This window comes from Glycine max, chromosome 16 (assembly GCF_000004515.6).
Source record: "Glycine max cultivar Williams 82 chromosome 16, Glycine_max_v4.0, whole genome shotgun sequence".
NCBI classification, from domain to species: domain Eukaryota; kingdom Viridiplantae; phylum Streptophyta; class Magnoliopsida; order Fabales; family Fabaceae; genus Glycine; species Glycine max.
In genome coordinates, this window is record NC_038252.2 from 4,801,307 (window position 1) to 4,811,888 (window position 10,582).

Here is a 10,582-nt window from a genome sequence, read left to right on the forward strand (position 1 = left end):
ATACTAAATCTTTTTATTCTGTAATGTGTGTTTTTGAACACCTTTTTTTCTTACAACTACAATTGCACAGAGAGACGTCATAACCATGGTTGTTGGACCATTGTCGAAATTTTCATTGCAAAGTTTATCACTCTTGTTAATGACTATTTCTTTATGCAAACACAACATGACATATAGATGGTCGAGACTAAAAAAGCACAATGATTTTTTTTTAATTCATATAAGACTCTTACATTAACAACTTTAATTATGACTTTTTTGAATGACTTAATACCACTGCCCATTGGTATGGATCCGTCATAAATACATAATTTTCTTGTTGTAAGGTGTGTTAAAAAGTAGTATCCAAAAAAGTGTGATAAAAAGTAGTATTGAATAAATTTATAATATTTCTTAAATTCCATTTTGTACAAGACAAAACTTGAATACAGTTTTATAAGATCTTTTAGTATTGATTGTTAGAAACGATAGTAATTATGACTTTGTTTGTTAAGCCTTGCTAATATAGGAACTTAGTTGGTTAGTTAATAATGATGCAGTTGTTAGTGTGGGACCAAAATGCAAAATACAATTCAGTCCTTGTCCCTCTTGTATAAATATTGTTTCATTGTTCTTTTAATTTAATTTTTCCGATTCTTTCATTCTCCTTATTCTGTTAGTTTTGCTTCTCTCTGAACCTCTCTCACTTTTATCCTTCCTCAAGTTACCTCTTTGTGCGTGTGTGTGCGAGTGTGTGCGCAAGATCAGCAAGTTCTAACATTGATTTCCAATTTGAACTAAAATTTTACCTTTGCATTCAATATGTCAATTATAACGAACATAAATCGAAATCATATATTTCATCCGGCTAAAATTATAAGTAATATATCATAGAGCTGTTATTATATAAAAAAAAACTAAATAAATCATAGTGCTTAATTTATGAGATATGAAAAAAAAATTATAAAGATTGAAAAGAAGAATAAAAAATGGGGGCAACAAAAAAATTAAGAGAAAAGACAACAATCAAAGATATAACAAAACAACCATATTGAGAATCAAACTATTTATGTATGTGTGTAAGATGAGATCAAGAGAAAGAAAGAAATATAAAAGGGACAACTCACGTGCCGGTGGAATAGTTGCGGAGGAGAGTGACATGTGTGAGGAGAAAGCAACACTCAGGAGAAGAGAAGGTCAAGACTAAAGAAACACACACAAAAAAATTAAAAAATATGTATCAGACTCTTACATTAGCAATTCTAACACTTTCTTGAATGACTTAATAACACTTTCTTGAATGACTTAATACCACTGTCCATTGGTATGGATCGATCACAAACACATAATTTTCTTATTGTAAAGCGTATTAAAAAGTAGTATAAAAAAGTGTAACAAAAAAATAGTATTGAATAAATTTATAATTTTTTCAAATTCCATTTACAAGACAAAACTTGAATACAATTCTATAAGATCATTTAGTATTGATTTCCAATTAAAACTAAAATTTTACCTTTGCATATAGGTTTTATCCAATCCCTCAACCATGATAGTACTCTAAAATTAACTAAGTGTTACTGCAAATAGGGGTCTCTCTTAACATTTACTTAGAGCTTATTCGATATGTCGATTATAATGAACATAAATCGAAATCATATATTTCATCCAACTAAAATTATAAGTAATATATAGAGTTGTTCTTGTAAAAAAAAAAAAAACTAAATGAATCATAGTGCTTCCAAAGCAAAGGAAGACACAAAACATGATGTATTGGTCACTTTGGTATTCCAAACATACAAAATAATTCCCCCCCTACATGATTTACTTGCATAATATTGTATATATGATTTATAATGAACTTTCAAAATAATTTATATAGATGCTGTTCAGCAAATTAAAAATATAAGGAATACATGATAGAGCACTCCCACTTGTTCAAGAGAGAGGAACAGGAAACATGCCCATTGGCATGGCTACTCTTTTATTCTACACAAATTCTCTCATGGTCATGACCACGACAACAACAAAGCACACTTTATATGTTTCTTTAGTACCAAAATAAAGAAGCACACACTTAATAGTGCTAGTCTTGGTACCATGTTAATGCTTCCTTTGTGATTTGATGCCTTTAATAGAAGTCATCAAGTGACAAATTCTCAACAGAGCCAAAGGTTTCAACTGGTCCAATCCTTGAAAAATTGGTCATTGATCCACCCAAAAAATCAAGAGGGGAGTCATTTGAGAAGGTAGTCTCATATATGAATGACATGCCTGTATCATTCACTGCAGGATAGGTTACATTGAAGCAACCAGGTTTGTTCACTTCATAATCATTAAGGAAGATATCATTGATGGTATCACTAGTTTCTTCCATAAATTCATCCTGATCAGAAGCCTTTTTCGCCTGAATAACCTGTGCAGAAATGTAATGTGCAGACGATACAAAATTAGAAAGTTAGCGCAATAAAAAACACTTATAAGTTAGTTCTATTAAAAAGGCTTAATAGAATGTACGGAAAAATGAGCATAACTATATTTTGAAATTAATACAGAAATCGTTCTAAAAATGAACTTTCTGGCGGGGCATACATAATTGTTGTTTTCACTATCTTGGTAAACCAAAATGGAATCTCCAAAGCGAAGGCCATGTGTGTTGACAAAGTCTCCTGAGAAAACATTCGGCATAAGATATTTCGCAACCAAAATTTAACCTTTTCCAAAAGTTAGAACATTACTTTTAGTAAATGAAGTAGTTAGTTACCAGTATTTTCAAGTACATACATCCGACTGTTATTGTTAGGCCAAAACCTGCATTATTCAAATAGAAACACAATAACCTATAACTTTGAATTGTCAGTATCAATTAACTAAAAGTAACCTTAAATTGTATTCTCAACTAATATCAATTTTCGTCGTGCTAAAACACTGTGACTATGTATTCAATTTTTAGTTTATTTTTACACCATCCAGATAAACCAACCATATATATAGCAGACCTGTACTTGAAACTCCATACATGAAGACCATCTATATCATCCATGCTGATTACAATTCCTTCTTTGGATTCAAGAGCTGGAAGGAAAGCCTCTGCTGCTTTCTGCAAGTTTATAATTTGTTGCGCAATTCATTATTATAGCTAGGCTCATAAAGGAATAGAAATCAAGTAGAGACATTATTATTGTAAAGAGTTATTGACATAGTTAGGCCAAACCTTTGGCAATATCATTCTCCTAAGGGAGCTAACATCACTGTTCTTTAACTCCTTCTGGAAAAGGAATCTCAACCTTCTTTGATCGATTTCCTAAAAGCAAAGTAAATGAAATTAGGCAATTTCTGTTATCAATCTCATATAAAAACAACATGGAACTAAGGCATATTTACCTAAAAGGTGGAGCAAATTATAAATAATTATGACAAAACATGCTAATTTTGCGTAACTAAGACATCAATGCTGCCATGTCCAGCATAAGGACATCAAGTCAATATACTAATAGTGGTATAGAGGCAGAGTACCCAAAGCATTGTCCCGCATGCTTTATGGATGTCTTGAATACACAAATTCCCAAATATGAAGCCGTCAATAACCACCAATATCGTCACTTTTTTTTTAAAAAAAATTCTCTACACACCACTAAAGGATATGAACATTAACATCAGAGGTAATATAATAAGAGTAACCATGTATTATGTAGTAGTACTATATTTGGCAATTTTGTAATTAATAACCAAAATTTCACTCTTCTCCTGTAGCTCTTTCCCACCCCAATAAAGTAAAAAAAAAGAAGAAGAAGAAAGAAAAATCTCAAATAAAGTTAATGTCCTACTAAGTTTGAAGATAGAAACTTAGGTAACTCCACATAATGTTTTTAATATATATAAGAGTTGTTTTAACCATTAACCAAATAAAGATATCAGATGAGTGAAATTTATATATATCCATTTTGAGGCTAATTCCGTACTTATATTGATCATGCTCCTTTTAGTAGCGCGATAAAAGTCTTCCCCTTTTTACGTGTGTTTGTACATATATATTTTTTGGTTGCACAATCTGACACAAGGTTCCAAGATTCGCAAGCTAGCAAGGAAATCAAAGTGTGTCTGACTTGTGTTTAGCGACTTAATTTACTACACAAAACTGAGTTACAAAAAGTTTCAAAAGAAAATAATAGCCCATGACGCCTTCACTTTTCATTTCATTTAACTTGTTTTCGAAAGAGATTCTCTTCTAGATGTAGTTCTTCATATATTGTGTTTCCTTTTAGTCTTTTTTTCGGTGGGGAGATTAATATATATATAAAAAAAATACTCTTGTTCATTTCTTGACCAGAGTGCCACTTTTGCCCTCCGTTCTCACCCTTCCCACCCTTCACACGTAGCAATCCCAAAATTAAAGATCAAGCAATTAAATTATATATGCTATGTTCAAACAGGTATGGCACTAAAATAACTCAACAATAAAGATATACTAATACTATGTATGTATATTAAAGAACTTTACGTTTAGCATCGGAAAAGATTATCGTAAAAACTATTTAAATAAGTACGAGAATCACGAGACAAATACACACAACCATATTAAGAAAACACAAAAGAATAAATCTTAAATACAATTCTTTAAGTTTCTAAAAAGAATTGGAGTTTTATCTTGATAATTAACATACTAATAAAAAAATTAAAGATATACATAAATTATCGAGATAAAATTCCAATTATTATGCGAATTATCGATATGAAACTCTGAATCTACATAAGATTGAGAAAAACAATTAATTTACGAGATCCGAAAAAATTAGAGATTGAAAAGGAGAGGAATTTTTTGTTAAAAGTTATATAAGATATAACAAAACAAACAAATTGAGAATCAAGCTATGTGTGTAGGTATATAAGATGAGATCGAGAGAAAGAAACAAATTTGAAAGGGGCAACTCACACGTGCGGGCGGGAGAGTTGAGGAGGAGAGTGGCACGTGCGAGGAGGAAGCAGTACTTGGCGAAGGAAGAGAAGAACCAGACTTGTTGTTGTTGTTGTTGATGAGAGGGTTCATCAACAAAGTGGGGTTAGTGGATCTTCTTTGTCTGGCCATCCTTTTCTTCCTGTGAACAGTTCCGAAGGTGGTGGTGACAGCAGCCACGAGACCAAGGTGGTGGTGGTGGTGGTTTTCATGGATCCGACCCGACCGGTGAGATTGAGAATGAGAAACGTTGTTGTTGTTGTTGTTAACGTTGTTGGTGTTGTTGTTGTTCCCTGGAACGGTGACAAGGGAAAGCTCCGGAACAACACCTGCCACGAAAGCACAGGCCTCGGTTTTGTGAAGTAGCTTCTCTCGCTGTCGCGGATCCATCATCATTAGCTTAGGGTTTTTTTTTTTTGACACACAAACACACACACACAGTGTTTTTTTGGTTTTCTGTGACTGTAGTAGTTGGTTCTCTTTCTCTCAGTCTCAGTGTGTGTGCAGCAGGCAGAGAAAAAAATAGATAGAACGACGCTCGGCACTCACGAAATGGGTGTGGGGTTTGGTGTTTAAGAGATCAATGGTGGACTCTCTTTCACTCTTCTCTTCACCCAACCCAACAACAACCCAACCCAAATTCTCTCTCTCTCTCACTCTTTTCTTTTCTTTTTTCTTTTTTTGGATTTTTTCTATTTTTAGCAAGGTTTTTTGTGATTATAAGAGTCTGGTTTTTATGACATTTGTGCTTCCTGCATTCACTCCTCTCCCTTTGCTTCCTTTTACTTTTACCATAATAATATAAATGAATTGAAACACACCACTCTTTCTCTCTCTTTATCTAAATGATATGGGTTAATGAGTTTTGGTTACCAAATGTGAGGATTGGATTCATGGGTTGTTGGTTTTGGATTTGGCACTTTCTGCTGGCTACATTAATAAAGAGAGTGTGATATGATATGAACGATGATGATAATGTGGCTGCGTGTGAATAGGGGGTGTGGTGCAAACCAGGGTTAAGTTTGTGGCATAGGGTTTGGTGCCATGGTGTGGTGGTGGTGGTTAGAGATTGTCCAAGCAGTGAGTGACGGATGGATGGTGAAGACACAGGAAACATGGTGGTCGATAACACCCTCCACCTGTTGCTAAAGTTCTGAAACTTACAACAGAAATCAATGCCGTTTTTGGATTTGCATTGGACTACTTATACTTTCACTCTTTCTTCTTTCATCTTTTAAATAAAAACCCACTCACAAACACCCTCTCTCTATTTATCTTTCTTGCTTAAATTCAGGAGGAGGAGTTTGGGGAAGGTGCTATGTATGTAGTATATTTCAAAGTTGAGAAGAAAAAAAAAAACTGGGTGCATTGCATGGGGCACACTATGAATTAATGAAGAAAAAAACACAGCTAGTTGAATTCAATTCCAGTGGGTGTTATAATATTATCGAGTGTTGGGCGCTAATTAGTGCATGCTGGACTCGAGCACTGAGAGAGAGCCACGTGGCGCGGAGTGTGACAAGAGGAGCACATGGTGATTTGATTTGGATTCCTTTGATGGAGATCGATGGGAGGGGGATATGTGAGCCACGTGATTGGTTTTTTTTTTTTGGCCTCCTGTGGGGCGCGCTGCAGAGTATAATTGCAGAGGATTTTGCTGTTCCTTTACTTGTAGTAGTACAGTTGCTTCATTTCTGAGGTCATATGTGGATTCCCAAACTCGCTCGAGACTCCACCTGGTCGCCATGCACAGGTGCTTTGAGAAACCCCATTTAATGACACTGTTAACTCCAACTAATTGCATATTATTTATAATTAATATGCTACTACGGTTTCATTTTGTTCTAGTAGTAGTACTACATTATGTATGTATGTGTTCTCACTTTTACTACACCAAATTCTAGCGTACGCACACTGTTCTTAGTTTTAGAGCAAATTTTTCACTCATCAGTTCATTAAACTAAGTATGAAAAACTAAACTAGATGGAACTTATTGAGTGTACGAAAGTTATTTTGGATAACTAGATGAATATTACTATATGCACAGCATGATAAACCAAATATTATTAGTCATTAGGATTTCAATTTTCTAAAGAGCAAATAATTGTAAATTTAATTATACATATTAGATGATAACGACGACCAAGAGTAACTCTAAAAAATTAAGTTAATCTTCCATTTATTCTATGAATACAGATTAACTTACTTCAAAAATAACTTTTTTCATCATTTATTTATTTAAATCTAATAATTAAGATTTTTTTATTTATTATAATAATTATATTTTAAGAAAATAAATTATGAATTTAGAAAATAACTCTAGTTACTTTTAACGAAAGTTGGTCTTTCCTCAAATTTTATTTATCTTCTGTATAAAATAAGAAGGGATGTACTTACTCCAATTCATCTTTTATCATTTATATTTTTTTTTAGATTTAATTATTATTTATTTATTATAACCATTAGATCTTAATAAAATGAAAGATAAAAATAAAAAAAAATACTTTTAAAATAAATGAATCTCCTCCCAAAATGTATCTTCATATAAAATATATCTTCAGATTTTAAAAGAGTACGTCAAATACAAATCACTAGTACTAATTCAGAGAACTACTGCGCTATGTCTATTTTGCAAACAAAAAAGTATTCAAATACTAGACGACGCGTAATTGGCTCTTATATTGAATAGTGTAATTGTCTTTAGTTTGAAAATTGTTTTTTTACACTTATAGTCTTTGAATAAGTGCCTTCATTTAATATGACTCTTACAGTTACTTGATGCCTTTGTAGGGCAAAATGCTGGCTTAGAATATCAATATAAAGAAATCTCAAAAAACAATTTAATGTGGCCATTAACTTCTACTAGCTAATTTGTCAAATATTCTGCGCATAAAGTTGCAGCTATTCGTAACTGAATGGTTTGTTCGTCATAAAAAGAAGAAAAGAAAGGAAAGCAAGAACATGAGTATAAACCACGACACTACGACGTTCACATTTATTGAAAGATTTACATTATTTCAAATACTATAGTACTTACCTTTTATAACTTGTTTATATAAAAAAAATCCATTTATCTCTATAATATTACTCGTTTTCTTTTATATTTCTGTCTTTTCTTTTGACCGTTTAACAGTAAAACAACATTGTTGTAAAAATAAATTTTCTCTTATTAAATACTAATACGTATTTTTATATTATTAGTATAATCTTAAATAATTAAAAAAACCACAGGGAATAAATAAATTAAATCCAAAGTTATATTATAACAAAAAGAATAAAAAAAAAAGTAAGCTATCATAATTTTTTAAAGCATCATGAATTAAATACAATTTAATTAAAATGTATTGACGGTAAAAAAAATATTTTACATCATAATTTGTTGTTATATAATTAAAAAAATGATTTTAATTCGGATATATTATTAGTATAAATATTTTTATATTTTTAATCAATTATAAATTATTTTGATATTTTTTTAAAATAATTATTATAAAGTTATTAATTTTAATTATATTATACTTTAATTATGATTGAATAATAGTGTAAAAAATTTACACTATCAATGTATTTAAGTTCATTTTCTAAAAATGATGAATATAGAATATTTTTAATTAAATGAAAATGTTGAAATATTTACATCGATAGTTTATCAAAATTAATTAACCTCTATATATAACATAATGTATATGTATTATTTATTAATTTTCAAAATGAAATTGATATATTTACATTGATGTATTTTAAAAATTAAAAATAAAATATATATTATTGTAATTTACGTAGATATATAGATATAAAATATTTTAAATATATGCATAAATTATTAATATACATGTGCTAAATTAAATATATTAAATAATTATTTATTTTTAAAATATTTTTTTAGTTTTTAAATTAATACAACCTTATCTCTTATTTATTTTGTTTTTTATATTTTTATTCAATAAATATATAAAAGATAATAATAATAACAATAACAACAATAATACATCATTGTTTTAAAAATTCATAATCTTTTAAAATGTTTAATCATTATTATAAAATAAAAGTTTTAATATGACGATTCTAAAAACTTCGAAAAATGAAATAAGTATGACGGGAGAGAGGGAGAGAACCTTTAAAATCTAATAAGAAATATGATGAAAAAGGAATACAAAGAAAGAAAGAAAAAGTCAGTGGAGAAGAAGTTAAGAAAAAAATTGTATAGAAATATTTAGAAAGATTATATATACATATTGTATATTTTTGTTAATTTTTTTATTGTGAGCTTATATATAAATATTTGTGATATTTGTGTGTGATTTTTGTTAGATATAAATTAAATGATAGATATTAAGATGAGTAAATTGACTAAAAAATATAATATATTTTTTCGAGATTTATTAAAATCATGTCATATTCACTTAGTTAATAAAGCATATCATTTTAAGAAAAAATGCTAGAGCGGACGCTCTTTTTCCAACATTTCATTTTTCTTATATAATTGATTAAAATTTATAGAAAAATAGTAATTTAAAAATAAAACTTATCAAAATTAATAATTTCAAATAAATTTGAGTGAAATACCGAGTATTTAAAAGAGCGCCACTAGCAGTCATCATCATTTTTAATAGAATTACCTATCTGTTTTTTATGTGAAAATATCGATATATATATAACAAAGGGAAACCCGAATGCGAAGGTACAATCGGTGGATGTAGAAGTCCTCTGTCCAAAGCATGCATATGGATGCAGAAAAGGAAGAGGACCTGAACCAGTCCATGTATTTGCTCAAGGATCGTAGGCCAAGAGTAAGGTAATAAGGTATAAATGAAAATTTGAGTAAGGTTATATTTATTGATAGTGGGAATTCTTTTCTTTTTTTTTTTCCTTAAGAAAATAATATATTTTTTTGACAGAAAGAATAAAATATTAAAACAAGAAAAATATATAGAAATTTACTCTAGAAAAGAATAATAAATAAAACAAAAATGCTGAGAAAATGAAACTAAAAAGAAACCGAATTAAATGATGGAAAAGAGATACGTCTATGAAAGAAAAATAATATAGAAGATGTAAAAATCATATTGTGAAATAAAAAATATTTGTTTTTGTAATATAGAGAAACCCTGCTCCATTTTCTTGGTTTATGAAGTAAACCTTTTTATCATCTCAATAGTTGATAAAAATAAAAGCTACACAATTATTAAATTTATTACTTATTATTAAAGTTATACCAATTAAGTTTAACATTTATATAAATTAAGATTACTAATTAAATTATGAGAAAAAAGATTATAAACATTACTAATTTTTTTTACATAATCACTTAATCATAGTTCATCATATATGATAAATTTATTAATTTTTAAAATAATTATTTTAAAATAATTTAAACAATCATTTGTAGTTAAATAACGATGTAAACTTATTTTATATTGTTAGTATATAAACATTAATCTCTTAAATTATATTACAACAAACTAAATTTAATAAAAAAATCAACACATCATTGATGTGAGTGAAATTGGACTTCAACATCTTTAAACAAGATCTTGTATAGTTCAAACCTCATGGATATGAAAAAATAAGACGAGTTAAGTTTTATTTTGAAGATTAATCATCAATAAATTGATAGATATTTCACACTATGTTATCATGATAAAAAAATAA

The 10,582-nt window shown here is 29.4% G+C and overlaps 1 protein-coding gene across 1 annotated transcript; it reads right to left on the reverse strand.

Moving 5' to 3' along the window:
- Positions 1-1,833: 1,833 nt before the first annotated feature.
- LOC100783961 (B3 domain-containing transcription factor FUS3) lies at positions 1,834-5,872 on the reverse strand. Its single transcript, XM_003548878.5, has 6 exons — positions 4,910-5,872; positions 3,191-3,280; positions 2,976-3,076; positions 2,741-2,787; positions 2,569-2,645; positions 1,834-2,392 (listed from the first exon to the last, which is right to left on the reverse strand). The coding sequence occupies exons 1-6, from the start codon at positions 5,324-5,326 to the stop codon at positions 2,108-2,110; spliced, it is 1,017 nt and encodes a 338-aa protein (XP_003548926.1). The 5' UTR covers positions 5,327-5,872; the 3' UTR covers positions 1,834-2,107.
- Positions 5,873-10,582: the final 4,710 nt, after the last annotated feature.

What these genes read in the sequence shown, in the direction of transcription:
- LOC100783961 (XM_003548878.5), bottom strand. Translation starts at nt 5,326, where the DNA reads ATGATGATGGATCCGCGACAGCGAGAGAAGCTACTTCACAAAACCGAG. An exon ending in CAACTCTCCCGCCCGCACGT is followed by an intron (nt 3,281 to 4,909) that starts GTGAGTTGCCCC and finishes CTTTGCTTTTAG; the next exon opens with GAAATCGATCAAAGAAGGTT. An exon ending in GTATGGAGTTTCAAGTACAG is followed by an intron (nt 2,788 to 2,975) that starts GTCTGCTATATA and finishes TGAATAATGCAG; the next exon opens with GTTTTGGCCTAACAATAACA.